General features: G+C 37.0%; 1 protein-coding gene across 1 annotated transcript in view; it reads left to right on the top strand.

Moving 5' to 3' along the window:
* The window catches only part of ACER3 (alkaline ceramidase 3), a 56,322-nt gene that overhangs the window by 20,283 nt on the left and 10,853 nt on the right, over nucleotides 1-25,186 (top strand). The window contains exons 3-7 of the mRNA XM_085066862.1: nucleotides 6,579-6,631; nucleotides 10,450-10,502; nucleotides 12,651-12,732; nucleotides 13,852-13,887; nucleotides 22,002-22,060. Coding sequence (XP_084922988.1) covers nucleotides 6,579-6,631; nucleotides 10,450-10,502; nucleotides 12,651-12,732; nucleotides 13,852-13,887; nucleotides 22,002-22,060 — 283 coding nt within the window. The remainder of the gene's footprint in view (nucleotides 1-6,578; nucleotides 6,632-10,449; nucleotides 10,503-12,650; nucleotides 12,733-13,851; nucleotides 13,888-22,001; nucleotides 22,061-25,186) is intronic.

Below are 25,186 nucleotides of genomic sequence, written 5' to 3'. Positions count from 1 at the left end.
GTTTTGCAAGGATGGAAGAACGAGATGACATTCATGTTTAGTCACAAAGGGAAGTCTGTCTATTCTAAAACAACAAAATTCAGAAAAGAACTAACTTCCTTTGAAATATTAATTGTGTGACTAGAAGTCATATTCCTTATGAGGAAAAACATTTGAAGATGGTTCAGATTTGGCAGTTGGGTCTTGAACTAGATTTCATAGAATTTGTGTTTCACAGGATTTCTGTGTTTGCTATAGCTCCTGTCTCTGTGGAGATCTTTCCCAGTCTTTGGAATGGTAAAGGATTGGTAAATGTTACTGTTAAGATTGCCAGATTATGTATTTAGGCAGACATCATTGGAAAACACATATCCATATGCTAAATGTATCCTTGATGCCAGTTAAACTGTAACATATACAAGGTGCAACTTCACATTGCACTTTCAGTTATATCAGCTTTGCTGATCTACATGAAAGACAGGCAGCAGCAAAGCAGTGCTTTGCATACTGTCTGAACACTTTCTAATTAGCCATTTGTAGGCTTTCTATGATTTCAAGTAATAATTAATTTTTGTCTCAGTATGAAACAGAGAGAATTCTTAAAGGTCAGAGTTTACTTCTAAAAAGACAGGGTAAGAAACTGTGTGTTTGCTGAAGTTGCCTTTGGGTGTTCTTGAATCAGTGTCCTATGCTGCCATTCTTTTTAAACCAAGGGAAAAAAAACCCTTAAATTAAAACTCAGTTTGAGACTGTCTTCACCATGATTTGTGGCTACCTCTGCCTGTGACACTTTGATGGACAAAGTGCCAGTATCTGACCAGAATGTCAGGCTGTCACTTAATGTTTAAAATACTGTAAAAAGAAATGAGTTACCTGTCTTTGATCACAGTAAATACCTTGGACTTTGGTTTTGTCCTCTTTGTGGTGTTGTTGAAGGGGAGCTCAGCCTGCATTTTGACAGCAGTGCTAGAAAGCAGTCCTGAGTTCCACCTAGGCCCTGCTCATCTGTGACTGGGAAGGCTTTGATTCCCATCTGAAGTGATAAATGCTTGTATGGCTTGATTTTTATCTCCTATGTTGGAACATAACATTAAAGGTCTCTCCGAAAAGCATTTCCCTTCTGCTTTGTGTCTGCTGCAGTATTCGTAATCCTTTTTTACAGCAGTTGAAAGATGTAAAAGAGTGTAGAAGACTTTATGGTTTGTCAGTGAAAAACAAGAGCAGGATGATTTAGAATCACAAACCTCTTAACATTTGCTCTACTACAGAATAAAAGCAGTGAATGAGAACATAAAAAATTTTAAATATGGTTGAAATGTGCCAGGAGCGTTGGCATTCTCTCTGTGCATGTGACTGAATGAGAAGCATACTGAAGTGGGGATTGAGTAAGTGCACAGAAATTTCTTTTTGTAAGAAAGTACCAGACAGAATTCTTTCCATTGCATGAATTTTGTTTATTAACAGGCTTCACTCTGTTTATTTAATTTGTAACAAACAAGCATAGACTCAATCTGTGAAGAGATAGTGAATATAACACAAACTTGTGATTTCACTTGAGGCAGCATGCTTCATTAAAGACCATATAGCAGAGCTTCTAACTGAGGGTTGTTTTGTCAAAGTAGAAATTCTTTAACAATTCTGCTGTGAAGATGGGGGTGGAAGGGAGGGCACTTTAGTTAGGTTTTAACAATTTTGAATAGTTACTGAGATTTTACAAGATACTAAAAGACAGCTGTCAAAGCCAACATTAAAATTAAATCTGTTAGCTTTTGAGAACATAAGAGGTGTTGTTTCTAGACATTATTTTGATCCACATCAGCTGTTTCTTTTGCATGCTTTCAGACATTTAACTGATTGTCAGTTCCTTTGTGTTTCACCACACCATGTGCAATGCTTGACTTTTATACCCACAGTATCTTTGCTTGACATTTATTTCCTTTTTGAAGCAAATTCATTTTGAATTATGGAAGCACTGTTTGTTTCACATACATGCTAAGATCTTGGCAGGACAAGAAGGGGTATTTCCAAATAATTGTTCAAATAAATTTCTTATTCATACTGATGCCAAGACTCAGTTTCACTTTTCAGCAAGGCCTTTGAGATACAGCACACTGTTCTCAGCCCTTTTTTCTACTGCCTTTCAGTACAAAGTGCGTGTTCTCAATTAACTCAGCAGGAACTCAATATGATTTTTAAGCTGTAGAGAACCACTTAATCAACCTATAAATTATGGAGAATAATCTTAAGCAATTACTTTAGCATGTTGTGTCACCTGAAGTAGGTGGAACAAATCATCAGACTGTTACTACCTCAAGGAATAAGCAGTTGGTTTTGAGTAGTTCCTTGTGATGCTGTAGTATTGTATTGGGTTTTACCACATCAGTTCCTCATGCATCCTGGGAAACTAGGATTCTGAAATGGTTCATCGTTTAGAAAGGTCTTGATTTTAAAAAAAATTGTATGTGTATATAAATATATATATGTAAAAAAGTGTACCTTCTGGACCTAAGGAAACAAGAAACCACTTGATGGAGTAATGTTTGCTAGTTTGTTAGAAATTCTTCACTTGAAATTTAGCAGAATTGTTCTGATTTGTATTTCTTTGGCCCTCTAATAGGGCTCAGTCATTCAAGCAGTGCCGAAGCGGAGGGAAAAAAAGGTGCAAAAATTGTTCTACATTAGGCATAACCATAGGAACTCTTAAGCAACTTACTAAACTTAATTTCCAGTGAAACTCTGTGTCTGTGAAAATAGTTGTTAGAACCTCTTCAGTCGAAGTTAATTCCCTTCCTCTTACCTAACACCTGTGGAGAAGCTCCCAGGGCTGTGCTGCTGTTGGTGAATCAGCTGTGGCTGGGAACATTCCTGAGTGCTGAAGCCAAGCAGTGTGGAACAGCCCATGTCTGTTCATCTTAGCCTCCAAAACAAGGTGACTGCATACAAATCCCCTGCTGAGCACAGGCCTGGACTCTTCCGGCTGCTGGGCTGTGCCTGGATGCTGCTTGGGGAAAGTGCTCCTTGGAAAAGGCCACATTCATATACCACAGACTGTTCCAACAACCCACTGGTGCAGACATTTGTATTGCAGTGTCTGGGAATACTCCAGCCAGGCTGAAGTTTACTTGCAGAGCTGTACATCTGGAGTAGCCAGAGTCTCTCCTGTCTCTTGTGCTGTGGAGAGAAACCATTACAACACAAAATAATCCATTAAAAATAGTTAATTTAATTCTACTTTTTCATCTTGTTTCATTCTTTAACTTTTAATGATGCAGCATGTTGTTTATCTTTAATTCAGTTCTGTCATTGAAAAAAAAATGGAATTCGACTCCAAATTTAAACACTTAAACATGTGTGTCTGCCTGGGCAGAGGGTTCTGTCTGCCAGTGCAATCAGTAAAGCCAGGAGAATCATTTGACTTATTCTAAAATACCTATTTGAACAGCTGTGCTCTTAACAATGACATTCTCTTAGTGGAAGCTTTGAGGCCTAGTTCATGTGTAGTTACCTACATAAAGGTGTTTGCATCTGGAGCATCCTTCCTTCAGGATATTTTCATAGAGTGCCTGTACAGTTGCCATTTCTGTGAAATCCTAATAAACTCCTTTTTCTGTAAAGGATTTAGGCTTATAAGGAGAATTTTGAATGCTGAAGGATAGTTACATCAAACTGAATTATCACTGATCATGTGATGCTCCTGATGCTTGCTAAAACTATTGAAAAAATCCCTCTAGGATTCAAATCCTGGAGGTTTATATGGTTCATACATAGAGCTGAATCTTTTGCATGATATTAGATTATTTCTAGCCATAGGTATTGCCCTTAAGTTTTTTGACAGTGAAATAACTGCATGAAGTAAAGTTTGCAGATGCATTGCTTTTACATCATTGTAACACCACTGTTTTATCCACTGGCAGTAACCACACATGGTGTTTGCTGCAGGACAGAAAAAAAAAACCTGTTAGTCTACAGCAGCAACCCTGACTTTGCATTTCTAGTCTTTTAAAGTGCTGTTCTGATCTCATAATATTGTGACTTAATGTATGTTCTGTGCTTAGTTCATCATTTCTATATATCCCCTGTAACTTGGGAGGTTCGTTAATGTAAAAATGTCAAGTGACTTGTGGCATTTATGAAAAGTGTGTTACAGTAGTTAGAGAGAAAACAGTATTTACTGCTTCAGATGGTGTTAAAACTTCACAACCAATAGACAGCTTTTAGTGAGTTAAGCTCCTTTGCAAAAGGAAACACCTAAAATATGAAAACTGTAACCCGTGCTTACAGGATAAGGAGCAAATTTATTGTTCAGTGTGTCAGTGGCTGTACAGGAAAGTTGCTTCTCTTGAACACTTCTGTCATTGCAGTGATCATGATCACTCATATTTTGAAAAGTGCAAAGCTGGCAGAATGTCTCATTTTAGATGTTTTCTGTGAAATAACTATTTCTTACAAATGTCTGGAGCCTGAACCGTATGATCTGTCCCTATAAGCTTTTCTTGTTTCAGATATCTATTTTCTAATACTATAGAGAAAACATTATTCTGCAATGCATAGTGAAATTTTGTAATCAGAGAAACTCCAAATGTGATCATTACACAGAAGCAAGAGGGGTTTTACTCATTTTAGAAATTAACTCTAGTCATGGAATTAATGACCTGAAACACTAATATCTGCAGCATTCTTCATTTTTTTCAAAGACTGAAGAGCAAAAATTAATCTAGAAATAACTGCTTCAGTCATGTAGGAGGAAGGGAAGGAGTTCAGTTAGTGGTTGTTGAGATTTATTAACCCAAATAACATTTACAGAAACAAACAAGTAAACCCCAACCCAACAACATATTTTGTTAATTTAAAATCTGTTGAAATTTCTTATGCAATAATTTTGCTCATACTTGAAAATGACATTTGTTACAAATTGTAAGAGTTTGTATTATGTGACAGCCAGGATAATGGATGGCACTGTTTTAATGATGATCTTAATGGGTTTCTTTCTCCAGAATGAACAGTTGTTGTCAAACATTCTGTATACATAGAAAAATGGCTATGAGAATTTCTCATTAGAATCTCAATGAAGGTGAAAGTAGTTGTTGCTTATTGTTTGGATAGATTTTTCAGAAGAAAGCCAACGTAATCAGAGTTTACAGAAGTGCATGGGTTTTTTTATTTTCTGGTAGGGAGCTGTGTTTAATTTTTCCATACAATTAATGGCATTGAAGCATTTGGCAATACATTTTGAAGTGTTGCTGTGTTACAGTTTCGTGTTTCAGTAATGTTACGTGCTTAGGCATTTAATTTCATTGAGTAAATGTAATAATCACAATTCTAGTCTATTAACATCTAAGGAAGCATCTCCAGACATGTCTCTTGACTGTCTTGGGAAACCTTTATAGAGTGCACAGAGATAGAGTTCTTGTTTATGCATCAGTGAAACTTGACTGGTGTGTGTAGACAAGGGGATGCTCTTGCCACAAAACATAGCAGCACTACTCAGTGATCAAGGCTTGAGTGCAAATTACTTGGCTTTCTCTGAAACTATAGTCTGAGGTAAAACAATTTCTTGAAGGAAGACAAGGCATCACATTACTGTACTTGTTCTTGCAAAATAGAACTTAGCTGGTGCTTAATGAGAGTGTTCTACTGATAATATTTCAAAGTAATGAATGATACATTAAAAACCATAGCAGCTTTGCTCTGAACAGTGAAATCTAACTTCCAAGAAGCATTATTCATGCCTGACTGAAAAAACTGTGTATAGACAAAGCATATGTCTCATAAAGGTATTTCAGAAGTGAATTCAAAATGTGTAAAGAAAGTATTTCAAATAAATATAAATAATTTCTTAGAAGCTCATCTTTCTACGTAGAAAGCCTGGAAATGGTGATCTCATTTTACAAAACAAATCCATATTATGTGGAGTTGGTTTGTTTTCCTTGAATTTCTAGTTGTGAGTTCTAGTAGCAATTCACTTCTGCTTTTAAATCACAGAATAGTCTGAGTTGGAAGGTAACCACAAGAATCACTGAGTCTAGCTCTTAAATGAATGGCCCCTGTGGGGATCAAACCCAATTCCTTGGTGTTATTAGCACCATGTTTTATGGAGACAACAAAAAGCTTTTGGTAAAATACATGTTTTAACACTGGACAGTAAACAGAAATATTGAGAGACTTCCACGAGTACTAGGTTTTGAATGATGTTTTGCCTTACAGAAGGATTGGAATAGAGAAATCTTAATTTACTCAAAATTTTTTTAAAAAAGGAAAAAGATTAATTGGTGCATAATATTCTGTTAATTCTGGGTTCTCTCTGCTCCTTCTCTTTGAGATTACACCAGTTCAGAGGACATAATACTGAGAGAAGGTAAAGAGGACACTCTCACCCAAAACCCCATAAATTCAGGGATGTCACTGGTGACTAATATATAAAATAGAAGGCTGTGGAAAATTGTTGGGGAAAATTGCTGCAGAGTTTGTCCCTGCAGTGGAATTTTGATGTTCTAATTCCTTTTTCCCTTTTAAGTATGCATTTCATGCATATAAGTTAATGTACCTGAAAATTTTACATGTATACTATTATGTTGACGATAGTTTTGATTTGTTTTCAGCTGTGGGATTGGGATCTTGGTGCTTCCACATGACCCTGAAGTATGAAATGCAGGTGAGTACTGATAAGTAGCTGTGAATCATTTTCTCTGTGTATCTCGCTGTACGGTCTTATTGCCATTTCCTGGCTAGATGAAACTTGTATAAAATGAGTTAATCTACCTTAAGTATCATTGTACATTACTCCTGCTCTCAACAAGGCAGTAATGCAGGTCTTGTTTCAATAGGTATTTCCTACTGATTATATACAGAAATATGTACTTGCATCTCAAAATAAGAGCTATAATCAATTGCTTATGTTGGTAGAGGACACTTTATCCTTTGGGAAATCATGTTATCTTTTTACCCAAGATGTTATTTTATAATTCCTACAGCTTTGGCATAATAGCAAGCAGTATAAACTAGAGTTATTGCTATTTATTGTAACGTTTCTCATCTTTATGTTTCTGTTTATCTAGATGTACCTGTAGCATTAATACTGAAATCAGTATCTTCTGAGTCGCAGTAGTTGAGTGATCTTCTCTCTTATTTTTGAGTTGGCTACATTCTATAACAAGTCACAGGACATAGGGATTGTCCTGGTATTTCCTGTTTTCTAAAGGGCCATAGGAACTCTTGTCCTGTCGTCCTCTTTTAGGTCTGCAAAGATTAAGGAAATGCATCTTTGAATTACAGTCAGGGTGAAGTGGGATTCAGTTCAAAATTAAGAAACCTACATTTAAAAGTCTGTGCAGGAAGTCTGTGTTCTCACCACAGTCAGTGGAAATACAGTTAAGTCAGTGGAGTGGAGAGAGGCAGTTGTCTGGGCTGAATCATTCTCCAGACTCCATTAGCAATCTTTGCTCAAAAAAGATTCCTTTGTCTAAACAGAGATGTTTAGTGCTATTTCAGACCCTGTGAGTGTTCTGTCAGGCCTCTAGCTTCCATCCCACAGAGGTGCAGGTTTCTTAGACTCTTGTCACATCTGCCAGTCTCGGGACAGGAGTACTGGAGGTGACAGAACACTCCAGTGGCATTAACCAACTATGTGTGGCTGCTGAATTAAGTCCTGCACTTCTGCCGATCACAGTGGGACCTGGATATTGCTGATTGTTTCATGTTTGCCGCCATGCTCTGGTTTGTATCTCTGGCATGTGGTGGAGACTGTCAGCTTCCACAGAGCATGCCATTGTCGCCATGTAAGAATATTTGGTGCTCCTCTTGGCATGGGGCGTGTGTGTGAGAGAGAGAGAGTGTGTGTGTAGAGGCTTTATTTTAATCCAAGTCACTTTGGTGTTACTTACACTATAGTTCTGGTGTTGCATCAGAACTAAGGGGCCTATGAACTGTACTAGGTGAAGTGGGGGCGGAAGCAGGAATGTCTGGCATCATCTTGTCAACTGATGCAAAAGGCTTCGTGTGAGGCAGAGAAAGTACATTTATTTTGGCAGCCAAGTGAAATCCACAAGTGGCCCATAATTATTCCAATTGCTAGCTCACTGATCACCATGGAGGAAACAGTTCAACCAGTAAATAAACTTTTCTTGTTCACTTTGTCTCATGTTATGATTAAGAATCAACACTGATAGCTATTCAAAGAAGTTTTTTTTTACATTTGTTTTGCGGTCTTAATACTGTAAATGGTCATTTCAGTTCACTTAATTAAGAAAAATGTGAAAGCTTCTGTTCTTGAGAGCAGTTGTTTAGAATACTTCTGAAGCAATCACCCCTTTTTCTCTTATTTTTATGGGAATCTGCTTGATTGTGCATTCCTCAAGAATCCAAAATGAGTCCGTAGCCAGTGAAATCAGCTCACTGAGTTCCCTTCTTTCGGTGGTTCTTCATTGTCCAGACATGCCTTTGACAGTACTTCTAGAAGCATTAATTTCTTTGGATACAGAAGTCATTGTCTTCTGCATGCAAATTCTAGCTAAGATCTTTTGAGAGTCTCTTTGTTGCCACTGTTACGTTCCTGAGATTCTGCCAGCAAAAGAATTTAAGAGTATAATCACCTCCAAATTTGAAAAACTTTCCTGTATTGTATTTCTTGGTCTTCCCCTACCTTTTTCTTTTATGAGGTGTTAAATGACTCACACTGTTTAACAGCCATGTGAATTATTCTGCAGCTAATTCCTATCAGACTTGGAAAAGCACATCACTGAATTTATAAAATACTATCACTATAAAGCTGAATTCAGCTGTTTCTATTTTTTTCAGTCTAAAGCATCACAGCAAAGATAAACTAACGTGATGTAAAAGTGCCACCTAACATGCCTGTTAGCTTCAGCTGCTACCAATGCTCCTGGTAGTGTCTTTGTGCTGCCTGTTGTGGTCCCTAGCCCTGCAGTGCACAGGTAGTGGGATTTAAACCATGCTCTGCAAGGTTGGTTTGTGCTGCCTCAGTCCCTGGACCTGCATCAGACCAGTCTCATCACCTCACTGGAGAGAAACAGTGGCACTGTGGGGGAAGAAGCAACTCCTGCCCTGTCAGTGGGAGCTGGTCAGCTGAGCTGTTTAGCACTACTGTGAAATATTTCCTGAACTTTCTGTGGCCAAAATCACAACAAGCTAATACTTCACACTCAGGATGATACATCTCTCTCCCTTTGTAAAGAGTTAAACCCATTTTTTTTTTTTTTTTTTTAATACGAAATTTTCAAAGCTAAAATGAAGTTTTTGACTGTGCAGTTAGAAAAATTACCCCAACCCAAGCAGAATCAGTCTGGCTTTATAAAATGGTTTGAGTAAGCTGCTTACTGCTCTTAACAAGTCTCATTGTTCAGAATAACATAGTTATGAACTTGTTAACTACCCTCTAGCAACAGTAGGAAAGCAATTTCTGGACAGGCAAGGCCATCCAGATCTTTGAGTGATGATGGAAAAAGGTCAAAATCTTTTTTGCATCTAGTTCTTGTTTTTCTTAGAAGTCAAGTTCTAAAAGTTCTTAAAGGCCTGTTAATGTTTGCTTAACATATTAGAAATCGGAGGCTGTGGATCTTCATTGATCCATTTGTATGCTTTTTCATTTCCTTGATTTTCAGTCCTTCATAAGAGGAGATAAGTTTAACTGTATATTTAGAAGCAGAAATTCATGAAAGTTCTTTGATGAGAAGTTTTACAAGAAAATGATGCTATGATTATTTTTCCTTCTAATGATAAATGGCAATTTTGAGCATACCTGCTACTGAGAAATCAGCTCTCTTGTGATTGCAATTTTAATTCCGTTCTATTAAGGTGACAAGTTCCTGGAGAAATAACTGTTATAGCTGTAACACACCAGTCTTCTCCCAAAGTGTAAAAATTATTTAAGACAATAAAGCATTATATGCAGCCATAATTTCTGGGGGAAAAAAACATAAAACAGCCCGCAAGAACCCCACATCAAATAAACAAAAATCCCTGTCTCTGAATTAAGTCAATGTAAGAAATTTCTAAAATTAGGAAGCAAACATGCAAGGATGTTGCCCATTCTAATAGGCTAAAATTGTAATTTATGCTATGGAAAAATTACATTTCAGTTTCTCTGTCATGTAAGGAGATGCTACTGACTGTAAGGCCATAGATGGGATGGTCTTCTTCAGTCTGGCTTTACAGAAATAATTATTGCAAATATTTTAAGAGGTATAAGCAGCAAAAATGTCAAGATTCTTTAAAGGCATGGGCTTTTATGAAGCTTAACATTCAAAAGATTCAGAGTAATGAGCTTTTTAATGCAGCAGGTTTTAGTAGTTCAACAGGGTATGACAGTGCTACGTGTTAGAGAACAGTCAAGAAATGGATATCCAAATGACTTAAAAACTCCTGTTTACTTGAGACTTACATCTCATTAATTAACTTAGACAAGCTTGTGAGTTAAAAGTAGCTTTCATGTTCTGATGTCTTTGCTTTTTATAGCTGTTGGATGAACTGCCAATGATATACAGTTGTTGTGTGTTTGTCTACTGCCTGTAAGTATTTGTTCATTTTTTTCCTTGAATATTTATGAAATGTTTACTTTTGAAATGTAGAGTCTCTGATGCCAGATTTAGTGTATAGAGACAGAAAGCTTCTACTGCTTTCAGTGAGATCTGTTTTTATACAGCATTATGTTATTAGAGTACCAGGCTGGCTTTAGTCCTAGGTTTGCTAATTTAGATATATTTTACCAGTTGTTTCTTTAGCAGGGAAACAAACCCACTCATTAAAGACTTAGTGTAGTGTACAATCAGAGCTCGGTGCTACTTGTATAAAAACAGCAGACACAATAAAATCAACTTCAGCAATGCCTACAAAATTAGCAACATTATAATTTATTGAAACTGGATTTCTATGATGTAGTGTGGCTCCAAATGCAAATTTCAGCTTTCTGGCTAAACCTGCTTTTCACTCATCTGGAAAATTAAAGGGAAAAGATTTTATAAAAAAAAGATTTTATGAATGCATATTTTAGGGACAGTGTCTTGGAACATGCATGACAGCTTAATGCAACACCAGGATGTTTTCTCCCTTTTAATTTTGGGAGCAATGTAGCATTTGACAACTGTAAAGATACTCTTAAGTTGGCTTTTTCTTGCCTGTTGCTGCAGGGTCTGGATTTAACATGATTTGTTCTGTCACTTGGCAAATCCAAATGTTAAATCAATTTATTGCAGAGAAAAAGAGAAAAAAAAAGTATTTTTACTTTTGAACATATCAAATATTCAGCTGCTGAAAATTGTGATGTCTTGGCAAAGATTACTGCTAGCTTGCAATGGAGATGGGATGCTTTAGGACTAAACCCCTATCTGTGGAAATTGCCCTCAGTTTGTGACTCATACCTTAGTGTGATTTGTACAAACTCAGGACCAGAATCATAATACCTTTTTTAGCAGAGATATTTCCATTGTAGCTCCCTATCTCTTTGAAATTGCCTTTGTATTTATTTTGTCAGATTTGAATGTAATTGGAAAAAAGGATGAGAAGTGGCTATAAAAATCTATCTGAAATTTCTTTTTTGTGCAGTGGTTACTGTATTATCTTCAAAAGTACTGAAGTCTGTTCCTGCATTTGTAGCTCTAATAAGATTCTGTGTATGTGTTTGGTAGCAATTAAAATGTTCAAAAGAATGAGCTAATGTGTAGTTTAGGAGGCCTTTAATAATTGTTTTGCTTTTCTTGAAGGTAGGTTGCAGGTGGTTGTGCACAGGACGTTCCCTTATACATCATTCAGTCCTGCTGATTCCCAAGCTGTGTAATTACTTCTCTAAGCCATTTTGTAATGTAGCACATTGTGCTACCTTTAGGTTTTTTGTTTCCCAGATATGTTTTTTATTTTATTTCCATTTTTTCATTCATGATGCTGTCTGTTTCTCAAAGTTTATAAACAAATGAACCAGACAGATGGAACTTGGAATTATATAGACAACTTCCTCCAGCCCTAATGATAATGGACTTCTCAAAGTTCACTTTCGTTGGGGTTTTTTGGATCTTTTTTCTGATGGAGTTAGAGTCTGGGATGTGTGTATTTCCATCACAGCTGAGTCTGAGGTGTAGTGTAGGGATTGTGAAGGTAATTTTAATTGGTTGTTTTACATACCGCGAGCAGTCAGATGGTTTTGCCTTCCACTTCTACCAGTATCCAGTCTAGCAAATTTACTGCACTGTGACTGTAGTGAAGCCATAAACAATCTGCATTTTAACAGATCTCTGAGTTCACTGTTTTGCAAGGCAGTCCTTTTCCTACACTGCTGTTTGCTCAGTAATGTTTTTTTGACAGCTGTGTTGCATTTAAAACTAATTTCTATTTTGCTATCCATTATCACCCTGTAAGCACCGTCTCAAAACACTTCTGCTTCACAAACTCTTTTTTTAGAGTGGTTTACTTCTTGGCATATGGTTGAGCTTATTGGTGTTGGGGGTTTTTTTGCATTAGATTTTTTTAAAAAACATTTATTGGTAAAAGTATGTCTTTTTCAATTAAAATAATGCATTTTTATTGGAGGAGTTAGAATTTCTTGAGGGGCCTAAAACTCATTTGGATCAATTTTCTTACAAATTTTGTAATAATATACCTTGGAAATTGCATCCTTTATGTGGTAAGTGATAAATGCTATCTCTCTCCTTTATGCTCTCTTCCAGGTACGAATGTTTCAAGTACAAGAATACAGTCAATTATCCACTGCTTTTCTTGTTAATAACATACAGCTTCGTAGTCAGCATAGTAAGTAACTTTTTCTAATATGGTATTTTCACCCTTAGGTTGGCAGTTTTTCTGCCAGTGAAGGAATTTATAGAGGCAATACTAAATCTCTGTCACTTCCAGTCAAGAAAGACAAATTATTCTTTTGTTGGGAAAATTATGTTGCTGGCCAGAGAAACCTGATACCTTTCTATCTAAACCATGGTATAGAATAAATGAAGAAGAAAAGCAATAATCCAGTTGCTAGAATAGGAATGTGAGAAAAACAGTCACCATTGACTTGTTTTGAGACCTTGGATAATCTGTATTCCTCACCTTCTCTCACTTTAATTCATCTCTAGAAATAAGAATCATCCTGTTTGATAAACTGCAAAAAAGTGAACTGTGGTACCCAGTCCAGGATACAGACGTGTTTTAAAAGAGGCAGAATAAAAAAAGAACTTAGCTGTTAGTTAAAATGCTTCTAATTTTTTAGAATCCCTTTGTCAGTGCAGTGTTCTTCCTTTATGAATAAATTTAGCTTTGTGCTGGCTGTCAACCACAGATGAAATTTCCTACGTAATTTTTATTGATAACCGTTTCTTAAAAAATCAAAGTACTATTGTAAGTCATCTTCAACTGTCAAAATATTTCCTCTTCTGTTTCTCCTAAATTTTTTTATACTTGTGGTGTGTTGTGCCTAAGGTTGACTGCCCTTCCCTCTTCAAGACCATAAAGAAAATTAACTGCATTAGGAATAGAAGGAGCTACTACCTTTTGTAAAATCAATTGAAATGTTAAATTATTGTGAAAAACATTAATAAGATCAAATCAAAATTGAGTATGTTTTCTTCTTGCAGTGCATATTGAGAACATCTGGTAACTTCAGCATCTTAATTGTTTTTGTATGTGTTCAACTCTATTAAATTAGGAGCCTTATGTTAGATGTTACGTTTCTATTTATGCTTCTTAATTTAAAATAATTCCACAGTTAAAACCTCAGGTTTTGCCAGAGGAAACTTCAAATGTTTAATCAACTTTAAGGGTGAATGGATAGGCATTTATGGCTTGATTCTAACACAACAAGCCTTGGCAATATTTAGATGAATAATGTTATGATTGTTCTGTGTTGCAAATTATTTCTCTTTTTTAATTTTGCAGGTTTACCTAAATTTGAAAGAGCCTGTATTCCATCAGGTAAATCTTGCTCTGTTGAAACAGCTAATTTTGGTTTTTCACTGTGCTGTTTTAGTGGAATGTGTTATTTTAATGATGGATGGGAAGCAGAATTTGCTTTTTTCTTTTTCTTTAAGCAGTATTACTGCCTGTCATGTCACCATCCTCTTACTTAGTGACCTGAAAAACTAGAATGGTTCAATGTGTGTTGTGTTTTAGCTTTTGACCTGATATTTCCCGTGGTTTTCATCAGTAGCAAGTGTAATGAGGTCACCCTAAGGTGTGTGAGAGAGGAACAGCTAGATGAGTCTCTTTCTGCTTCTTTCCATTAGCAGCTGCTTTGAAGCTGTGACCTTACATCATAACATGGCTTGATTGACTTAGCACTATGTTCTTCTCTCTGCTTTAACACATTAGTTTATTGGGGTTTTTTAACTACTCCCTTTTTACTTTGTGAAAATTCAAGGTGAATTTAAGCACAGAATGCCTTCTAGGGTTATGTAGCAGACTGCTGTGTACAAGCTTAATGGCATATTTGGTACAGGCTCCCTTTGTAGCAACCCAAGAGTATTAATATGCCTCCCCTGCCTGTGGGGATAGGATTGTATCACTTACCTCTTCACAGGAGGTTAGAAATTATGCTCGATTCTGTATGCCATGGGTAGTTTTCCCTCATTTATGATTTTTTGATTAGGGATAACAGCTGAAAAATTGCCAAGCAAAAAGCACTGAGCTCTTCACAGGACAGAGCTTTAAAGCCTTAATTTCTGAAATTGGAAGTGCCATTGCTTGTCAAAATGTGCCTGCTGCATCAGCAGTTGTAAAAATGGTATGTGGCTCCTGTTGGTGGATTAGTGAAGCGCTGATCAAGAGAATAAATTTTCAGCTGCTCCAAATAATCACCCCTTGAAACATGAATTGTTACTCCACCTGTAGATAAAAGAGAAAATTGCAGGGTGGGTTGGTTTTTTTTTTTTTTGTAATATTAATTAAATCCTTTCTTTTTTCCCCGTACTTACATTTCCAGTAGAAAGATACTGGCTGGGATGAAAGTGGAAATTTCTGGTGGTTTTACTGAGCTGGTCATAACTCATTTTGAATGAAGCGACTTAGAGTAGTTTTGTTAACAACAGTGGCAAAATTTACAAATTATAATGAGCTTTTATCTCTTCAATCAATTATTTACCCAACCTGTGTTTATTGGGATAAGTATATCACAGCTTCACTATAGTCCAGTTTGATGCATTGGCATAGGTATTGCCCCATGTCACAAAAACTAAGACAATAGATATTATGACTTTTTGGGAAAGAGGGAAATAGGGAAACTTTAAATGGTTGCCCCAGACCTTTAATTTTTTGCATCTGGTTTCTCTTAGGTTCAGAATATGAATTCCCTGTTATAATTTATACATGAGGAATCAATGTAGAAAATATTTGGATCCATAAAAGTGCTGGACTTTTTACAACAATTCTTTGCAAATTGATTTTTATGAAGAACATATAGTTATGGCCAAATTCCAAATGTTCAAGTACTGTACTCATTTTTTCACAGTCTTTGCCAAATATGTTGTAAATCCTGAGGAAATATTTCCCTGACTGCCCAGCTAAGCAAGGTTATTTTCTTAATACTTGTACATTATTTTAGAGTGCATTAGAAAAAAAAAGTTAAATAATTTCTGTAAGCTTTTCAAACTAGATGGGTCACGTAGACTTGAAGTAAAATTAAATATGTTCATGCAATCATAGTTTAAATCACAATCTTTCTAACTGGGTTAGAAAGCTGCATCAAGAGATAAAGCAGCATTTGATTCCTCTAGGTGTTTGTGATTATTATAAGTTGTCAGCCTTGCAATAAGAGGAATAACAACAATAACTTTTATTGTTCATTGTTTCAGTATGAGTTGTTGGTGGGTTTTTTTCTGTGGAAGGAGGGCAGTAGGAATAGAAAAAGAACCCTATTATATTTAGCAGCTAGGATCCAAGCCTCATTTTTCCCCGAATTACTTTTTATTTTTCTTTCCAATTTAGGCTCATAAATTGCCAGCTGCCAGCAGGGCACAGAGGTGATTTCAGTTTGTTCTCCGTGGCACAGTGGCAACAGAGATCAACTTCTTTTTCTGCATCCACATATTAAAGGAAGATATTTAAGGGTCTTAGTGCTTTAACTGTAGGAGGGATGAGACAAAGGTTTTGGGCAGTTGGAGGCAGCACATCATTAGAAGGAAAAAAACAATTCCTGCTTGACAACTGATCTAGTATTTTTTGCCACCTCATCAATTAAATTAAATATATTGATGGCCTTTACAGGCACATATTGTCTTGTTTATGTTCAAATCTCTCAGGCTAGAGCACTATTATTCCTAATTTTCAAGGTGCTAAACAATGCTACATCACAGATGTCTGGTTGTTTTTGAGCCAGCATCATTGTCACAGAAAACAGCTGTGCCTCTCCCCTCTTTTCCATCTGGCACACAAATTTATTTTCTGATGTGAATTTGATTGGGGAACTCAACAGGTTAAAACTCTTCTCAGAATTAATTTTAAATCAGATTAGTTGTTCATCCCTGTTTACCACATGTATATTTGTGCTTATATAAGGAAAGGGGCAGGAGAAGACTGCTGGTGTGGAGGGATCCATAGACATACAGAGACAGCCCTGAAATAGAGAAAGTTATTCTGGAAGTTAAACTTTTCAACTCAAGTCTCACAAATAGCCGCCTTCTTAATATGATGAAGCCAAGGAAGTTGTCATGTAAAAAAGCAGTGTGTTCCACCCTGATTTGTCTGCTTGCTGGATACCATGTCTGACTGTGCACTTGTAGTGATCAAAAACCTCATTCAGCTCGTGGGCAACTTATGTGGATAGGGAAATAAATCTAAAAACCTATTTTATTTGCATGGTCATCTGCAGTGAGAGTTTGAAGCAAATTTTAGCAAACAAATAATTAAAAGGTAAATGGAAAATTAGATTAAATAGCTGTTTCTTCTACATCACATTAGGCTGTAGATTAGGAAATGTGATGTAAAAAAATAGGCATTCTAGAATGTTGTTGAGGTGTCCCATGAGAAACTAAGCAAGCAGGCGAAGCAGATCAGTAGGAGAACTGCAAATAGGGTAAGGGAGACACTAGTGAAAAATGGCTAAATGAGATGAAGAAAAGCCTGAATTTTCTTGGAATCAGCAGTAGGACTGTTTTGTTTGGTTTTCTTTTTAACAACCTGTAGAAGGAAAAAGAAGAGTGTACTGATGGTGTTTGTGATGATACAAAGTTCAGAGGCATCATTGAGTACTGGGGAGGAAATGAAGAGATACCTGAGGGACCTTGAGGAGTAGAATGACAACTAATTCAAAGTGGAAGACAAGCATTGATGGGCAAATACAAGCTCTTCTTGTTCTACCATGCTGACAGATCACCAAAGGAGGGGAGGGAGTGCCTGGTGGTGTTCACTGATCACAGCACAACCACATGACCAGGGACTTTCTTTTTGCTTTTGATAGAAGTAAAATACAAGTATTGAATTTACCTATTAAGGTGACTTTGAGTAAGAGGGAGAAAGTAAGCATGGCAGAAAAAGGTATTTCATTTGTCTTTATAAAAAAATTAATAGATTTTATTCTGTATGGATGTTTTAAATATACAAGTACAAAGAAGAAAGTGAAATCATTCTGGCTGGTGCTTCTACCTACACAGTAGCTTTGGGAGTGAAGAAGGATATTCTGACTCTCCAAAGGTTCAGCTCTGCATTGAAGGGGCAGCTTGCTTTGCTGTGGCAGACAGTGTCCCAGAAGCTCTACAGCAGCAGTGACTTGTGTGTCACTTTGCCATTATGTACATGCATCTAAGCAAGACCAAAACAAGTGAATCTGAATTAGTTCAATCAGGAGCTGTCAAGATATCATGTGGTACTACACAGCTGTGACTGTGCCGAGGTACTGGTGTTTCAGTGTCATCTTGGGGATTGTCCTTTGTTTTTCTCTCAGCTCTGATTTCTTCTCCGGAAATTCAAAAAACATGTAGAACTTGGTTTTCTTTGTTGCAAATTGCAAATACAGTTTCCACATGCTAGTACTTAAGGTAACTCTCTTTTGATAGCCCATTGGGGTATTAGTAGATAAGTGGTGGTTGCCAAGAACCCAAAATCTCTCAGTGTGGTTTCCAATGTGTATACTAATATTTGAGGCTGATAAATTGGCTTTCTTAACCAAGGGTAGATAGAAGGCCAGGAGCAGAGGAAACAGAGAAGTGGAAATAGCAGGCTATTGCTGCTTTCTGTACTGGAAGGGTAGGTGATGAACCAGTTTTGTATGCTCTCCCTCTCAGTGTGGAGTACCAACCTTGCTTCTGACTTACATAAGTGAATCTATGTATGATTTGCTTAATTGCCTCCACATCAAAAATGCTGAGCCCTGGAGTGCTTACTTCCCATTTGTGAATTAGAAGGACGTTCTTCATGTTTGGCCTTCTTATCACGTAATCCACTGTGTATTCATCAGACTTGGGGTTTTTCCCTCAATTGTGAAGATACCTTCAAAGCTGAAATATGCACAGCTTTATTTGCATCTGAAACAGCATAGAGGGAGCTGTCTAGTGATTACAAAAGACTGAGATTCTGCTGTTTCCTTTTGTTTCAATTGCAGTGCAAAGATGTTCTTTGGCTTACAATTTAAAGGCAGTGTGAGACAAAGCAGCAGAAAACTTGCTTGGGTTTTCATCTGTCACTGAAGTGATGTGTTAGTTAAAGAAAAGGACAAAGGGAGTTAAAGGAATGGAAAAATTTGAGTTAATTTGAATAAGGTAGATTTTTCTCTTTTTATATCATATTGTACTTTATCCTTCTTTGGGTAGATGGGTAATACCTAAAAGTGTTTTACCATTATGAAAATAGTAAAGCCATGGATGGTAAAGGAGATAAAGTAAGCGCTGCTCCCTGACATCTGAACTAAGTTGTGCAGCTTGGCATGTAGCCCTCTAGTAAAAAACAGCTGAGGGAGACATGCAGCTACAGTCTCTGCATATCACAGCAACACCTCCTGGGTGCTCACCTTGAGCGTGGAAGATTGGAGCATGCAGAGCAGAACAGTTTGTTGTTCCAGTCTTTCACAGGCTTTTAAACATGAATCTGTTTTACTGCTAACAACCTGTTTGGGTGAGGGAGCAGAAAAGGCAAGAAATTGAAGTGTCAACGATGGGCATATTTTTCTTCAGTCACTGCAAGGTTTTGTTTGGTTCTTTTTTTTTCCTTCCTCCCCCCATTAAGACTGTCCTCTTCTGCAAGCTATTAACTCACTAGGAAATACCAAGCCGGAAACTCTGCAAAGAAAGCTTTTCTTAGCTTTTGCTCTTTCCTGCTTTTAGCAACTGCTGAAAAAGGTAGCATTTTACCTTTCTGGGCTGCCTGTAAGATCTGTTTCTCTAGGCATAGTCTGACACTATTTAACTTCTTGTACAAGAATCCAAAAGTAATTTGAGTACAAGCATAAAGGTGGTCACAACCCCTAATGTATATGACAGAAATTGCTCTTAATTGATAGGTTTCCCCCATTTCTCTGCTGCAAAGGAGTATTTTAGCGGTGGGAATTCTAAGAAGGGGGAGATCAGCAAAGAAAGAGATCAGCTAATCAAACTGTAATTTGAATTCTAGAGGAGCCTTTCTATGAGTGTCTTCCTCTGTACAATCCCTCTCTTAGAATAAATTGCAGGATTTGATTAGAGAAAAATGAAATGGGCTGTTTTAAATGGGGCTGATAATGTATTTATGTGGTGGGGTCTTTTTAGGCAAAATGTTAGCAATGAAGAATTGTACCAGCATGCAGCACCTAGCATACCTGAGCACTCCTTTCTATCCTTAGCTTGGGAGTGATAAGCACTTGATGCTAAGGTTGTATCTAGCAGGTTTTGTTGGTTTTCTTTTTTTCCTGTTTTATGTGCTGTACCCAAACAAGGGGACTGGAATTAACTAACAGTTTTGTATAAATTACAAGCCAGAACCAATTAGCCTTTGTCTTGGATTGATGATATGATAATCCTTTATCCCCTATCGTTGGCTTATATGCCCAAGAAAGAAAAAAATGTGTGGTCCTGTCTCTTTAACTGCACCCAGCCGCAGAGAGAAACGCGGGTTTTTTTGAAAACATTTTCCCCAAGCCTCGCTCCGGGGGAGGATTCGTCGCTCGGCAGAGACTGCCGGACGGGGGTCGGAGTGAGCTCTGTTCCCGTTTTTTCCATTCTTCTTCTTTTTTCCTCGTTTGGACCCCTTCTCTTCGATCTGCTTTGCCACCCGGAGACCCAGGAGGGCCAGAGGACAGCAGAGCTCTCCGGGGAGCTCCACCCGGCCCCGGGTGGGGGGCGAGGAGGAGAGGGACTGCGTCTGAGAAAAGGACTTTTTATTCAGGTTGAATAACTGCCTTTCACCTTGTTTTCCCCTTCCCCTGTGCCTTGTAGGGCACTCTGCGTGGTTTTGTTAAATAAATAGTTTTTTCTTCACTTTCATCTGAGAGGTTCTGTTGTGGGTGGGGGAGGGGGTGTCGGGGCCCTTCGCTCTCGGAGGAGAGAGTCTTATCATTAACCCGGGACAGCCTTTCAAATAGTTTTGCTTTGTTTAGCTCTACAGAGCAGAACACACAGTAGTAGTAGTGGTTTATTTACTGAAGTTCTTTAATCTTGTTCTGAATGCAAATAAAGAGCTGCTGTGCTGCCTGACTTTGAATAGTCATTATTGGGCTTACTTTTACCTGTTGTCAAACATAAAGGCTCTGTTGTCTGTCTTGTTCTGTGTATGTGCATTGATAACATGGTGTGTGCTACTAACCTCATCCTTAAGGCTAAAAGGAGTTTGCAAATTTACCTTTCTGGACTTTTGGAAGGCAGGTTTCACTTTGCATTATTACAGTAACTTATTTTATGTCAGATGACTAGACATGCTTACAGGATAGGAGGATCTGAATGCCCTAGTTACAGCAGAGTGAGGCAGTCCTTGTCTCAAAAACAGTCAAAAAGCAGGAGGGGTATGAGGAGGTCAGAAGAACATGGTAGAGACACTGGTTTGTAAACACGCTTCTGTGAGGTTTAGTGGCTTTTAAAAATAGACAGCAAAGGTTTATAATTTTTCTGTCTAATGTAAAATGAAGGCAGAATTAGATAGTAGCTAAATAGAAGCAAGATGAGAAAGTTAAGTCAGTGAACAAGGAAGAAAAAAATACTGAGAGGCTTGTGGGCCACTGCAGAGAGGCAGAGAGCAAGGCACAGCTGCTTGGAACAAACTGCCTTTTGGCAGGAGGAAACTAGCGTTCAGAATAAAAAGTAAAGAAAATAATTGAATGTCACCAGTGTCTAAAAATCCTCCCTGCTGCAGTGACTACTGCATCACTTCTCAGGCATGACTGACCACATTTTTTCTCTTCTTTAGTCTGCACATCTTGGAGGTGGTGTTACATCAATTTTAAGTTTGTGAATAAAAAAATGAGAGTGATTTAAAGATCACGAGGCAAAAAATAAATTATTACTTTGACTTTTTATGTAAGTCAGGTGATTGCATTCAAATTCATCAAGCCTGCAATGAGTCACATTTTGCTCATGTTTTTTTTTCAGAGTGTGCAGCCTTCCTGCTATATAATTACATTGAATCCAAACAATCTGAATAGTTGTTTTAAATGCTTCCTGGAAAGTTTTTCCCATGCTGATGCTCAATGTGGGCATAGTGCATAGACTATTCAGGTGTTTGTTTTCAGGGCAAAATATTAATCAAATATCAGTGGAAGAAGTACAGCTTTTAAAAACAGTTCTGGCTGCTGCTTACACAATCCTGGGCTAAAATGCAGAGAGAGAGGAGATAATAGGGGTTAGTTACCGTATTTGATTTCAGGATGCGTTTTGAGTGCCACCTAGTGTTTGCTTTCTGATTCAGAACAGTGAAACATTGGTTTTACAGCTGACTTTTCCTATAATTCCATAAGGGACATGGTTTATAATAATTATTTTATTTTAAAGTTTAACAGAAGGCTTTCTGGAGATGAAATTAGAAGAAATGCTATTTTCCTGAAAAAATAAAAATAAAATAACAGAAGCTTAAAAAACCTCCTGTAGTATTCTATAATGTCTCTTGAATCCAACTGCTGAATTTTTTTTTTTTTTCAGGTCATGTATGGAACGCTAGTTTCCATCATAGTTCTAAGATCTGTTTATATAGTATTATGGTAAGTAACCATTTAATTCAGCATTATAAGTTATAACAATGGGAGAATTTCTTTAACTAAGTACATAATGTTAGCTCATGGGCTCCCCTTGGTTGAAAACGAATGGCTCATCACCTTGCACTTTTTTGAATCCACTGGGATAACATTAAACTAAACTGAGATTTCTACACTTATGATCAGTGTTTACTGCCAGCTGTTCTGCTGGTGGCTTCAGCTGTTAGCTTGGGATTTAAACAGAAATGGAGCTTGTCTTCATATTGCTGCAGAGTGTGAAATCTGTTGCTGGTGTCCAAACTCTAATGATGATACCTGGAGAGTGGTAAGACTCTCTGGAGCAGAACCATCACTTAGTAATTTCCTTTCCTCTTCCATGCTCAAGAATTTAAAATTCAAATGTTAAAAATAATAACACATGATAGTTTTTCTTACAGTTATGATGGGATAAAGTTAGGCATAATGTTATGGAAATTGAAATTAAAAGTGTAACAAAACAAAAGGTATTAAAGATGTTAGCAGACACAGAGAAGCATTAGAATCATCAGAGCACAGACTTGGTAGGTAAAAGGGAGGAAAATGGAATTTAATCAGTATTGGAGTAAACACATACCTTTAGCTCTCAGAGGCTCAGTTGGTTGCCCATTTCTGTCAATCTGAATATTTGGTGTTCTCATGCATTTGGGGTTTACTTCTGAAAATTACTTATTTCTTTCTTCTGTCATCATTCTAAATGTGTTTTTATTAAACTTTATTTTGAATTCCACATATAGCTGTTCAGGAACACAAGGAAGAATTTAACAAAAGGTGTGAATTTGAAGTATCATAGAATTCTCAAATATTCTGAGTTGGAAGGGACCCACAAGAATCAAGTACATTCATTGAATCACCTTCCAATTGCCATTTCAGTTTGTGTGGATTGGCTTTCCCCAAGAAATTCCCACAGACCAAGTGCAAACGTTCACAGACATTTTATTAAGCAAGAAGAACTTAAAACTGATAGTGTGTTGCAGCTTTAGAAACAATCATCAATTTAAAGGCACTTTTTAAACCCATGAACTGGAAATTTTAATCCTTGCCTAGAGATCTTAAGTGATACTACATTAATTCACCTCCAAGGGGAACTAAATTGAATCAAATTCAAGTAATTTTAATTTTGTTCTTATTCAAGGATTTGGCACAGTTCTACTCACTTAGATTAAATTTCCTTCTGTCTTTGTAGACAAACTTTTGCTATTTTCCAGTTCTGCAAATTCCACACACTTGTGCATTCTCATTATTTCTGAAGCATTCCATTGTCTTCTGTCTTTATCAGTTACATCACCACCTTCCTTCCCAAAGTATCATTCAATGTTTTGTTCCAGCAGTCTGTCTCTGAAGTTGCACCTACTTTTCGCTTCAGTTTTAGAGCCTTGGAGTGTATATTATTATTATTCTTATATATTATTATTCTTATATTCTTATATTCTTAATTAGCTTGATCACTTCATTGCAACAGGGCCTGACAAAGACTTATTTCCCCCTTGGGTGTTATTATACAAACTGGATAGAAGTTGGGATGGGGAGTAGGTTTAAACTACTTCTAAATTTTAACTAAACTACTACTAATTTTAAATTAGTTCTGCTAGAGAAGCTGTGCCAACCTGAAGGTACCCTTTCTTTTCTCTAAAATTCATCCCCAAGCACACTTTTGGATTTACTTTCTCTGCACTGCTAGAACATATTCCTATGTTTCCATAAGTAGTGCTAGCACTTTGCCAAGCCTGTTCCAGCTTACATACTGAGCCTGATTTCTGCTTGTTTTGTTTCTTACTTCACCTCCTATCATTTATATTTCTTAGTGCAGGGCTTGAAGTCACTCTGAGATTAGAGTAAAAATCCCAAAGAACAGCATGTTATTCCTTCCAGGCTACTACCTCATCCTATCCTCACCAGTTGTTCCTCTTCCTGCCTGTTTCCCCCACACTTTTCACCTCTTTCTTAGGTCTTCTTCCTTCACAAGATTACAACTGGGCAAATGTATTTCTCTGTTCACAAAGCATGTTCCCTATTAATAAGTGATGCCAGTTGATTCCTTCACAAAACATCACTATTTATTCCCTGAACAATTCCAGCTACAATTACTTAATTAGCATTTAATGCTTTTTCCTGTCCTGGTCTTGCCTATGTCTCTGGAGCACTGAGGAGGAAATATTACAGTGTAGTCTCTGACATGTACTGCATGATGCTCCACACATTTATTAGACTAAACAAATAATAATTTTGCTAGTTTGTATTGGCAGTGAATTTGTGAATATGTACAGCTTGTATCTGGTTAGCTTACCCTGTGGAAGAAGCTCTACCTGTTGTGTTTTGCACATTTTGGTTCCCAGTGTTCACAGCTCTGAAATGTGCTGTGTGTAATACACACAGTGGAGAGAAAAGCAGCTCAGGAAAGTGTTTTAACCCAGAATCTCAACTGTGCATTCATAATGCTTAAAAATAACTTGAACAGTGTTTCATGACAGCCTTTCAGGGTTGGCTTTGGGTTTGCTTTTGGACTTATTAGTGGGAAAAGAGCCTTCCATGTAGGAAGTTTACAATTCTGTGGTCCAACCTGAATCTAGATAGGGAAAGTAAATTTATTAATGATTCACTTCTTTGCATCTGATTCTTCAGTGTGTTTTCCAAATCTTAAAGAGGATATTGTTTTCTCCCAAAATTAAATTTATATTTTTCTGCTCCGAGTAGCATTCAACTCAAATAAAAGTACTGGTGTTTAATACCATTCATTTGATTAGTTGTTGGTCATGATGGCCTATGTTCATGAAAGAGTAATTTTGAAAGACCTTATTTATACTAATACCTGAGTATAGGGATATCATATCTTGGCAAAGACCTTCTTCTTTTGGGAGAGTCCTAGTTGGTAACAAGGCTGGTTTTGGGTTTTTTTTTAATGAAAGATTATACATGGAACTGAAAAACTAGTACCTTTTAGCCAACTTTAGTTTTCCCACTTTTTGGTTTTGTTTAGAGAGTGGAATATTTAGGAAAACAATTAGAATTGTAGAAGTAAAAAAAACAGTCTTAGAGAATGTGAAATCAGGAGAGAGGAGAAGTAAAATACAATATTTAAACAGATGAAATTAGAAA

This window comes from Lichenostomus cassidix, chromosome 1, assembly GCF_008360975.1.
Source record: "Lichenostomus cassidix isolate B80296 chromosome 1, HeHo_3.0, whole genome shotgun sequence".
NCBI classification, from domain to species: domain Eukaryota; kingdom Metazoa; phylum Chordata; class Aves; order Passeriformes; family Meliphagidae; genus Lichenostomus; species Lichenostomus cassidix.
This window is presented reverse-complemented; position numbering and strand designations above follow the sequence as displayed.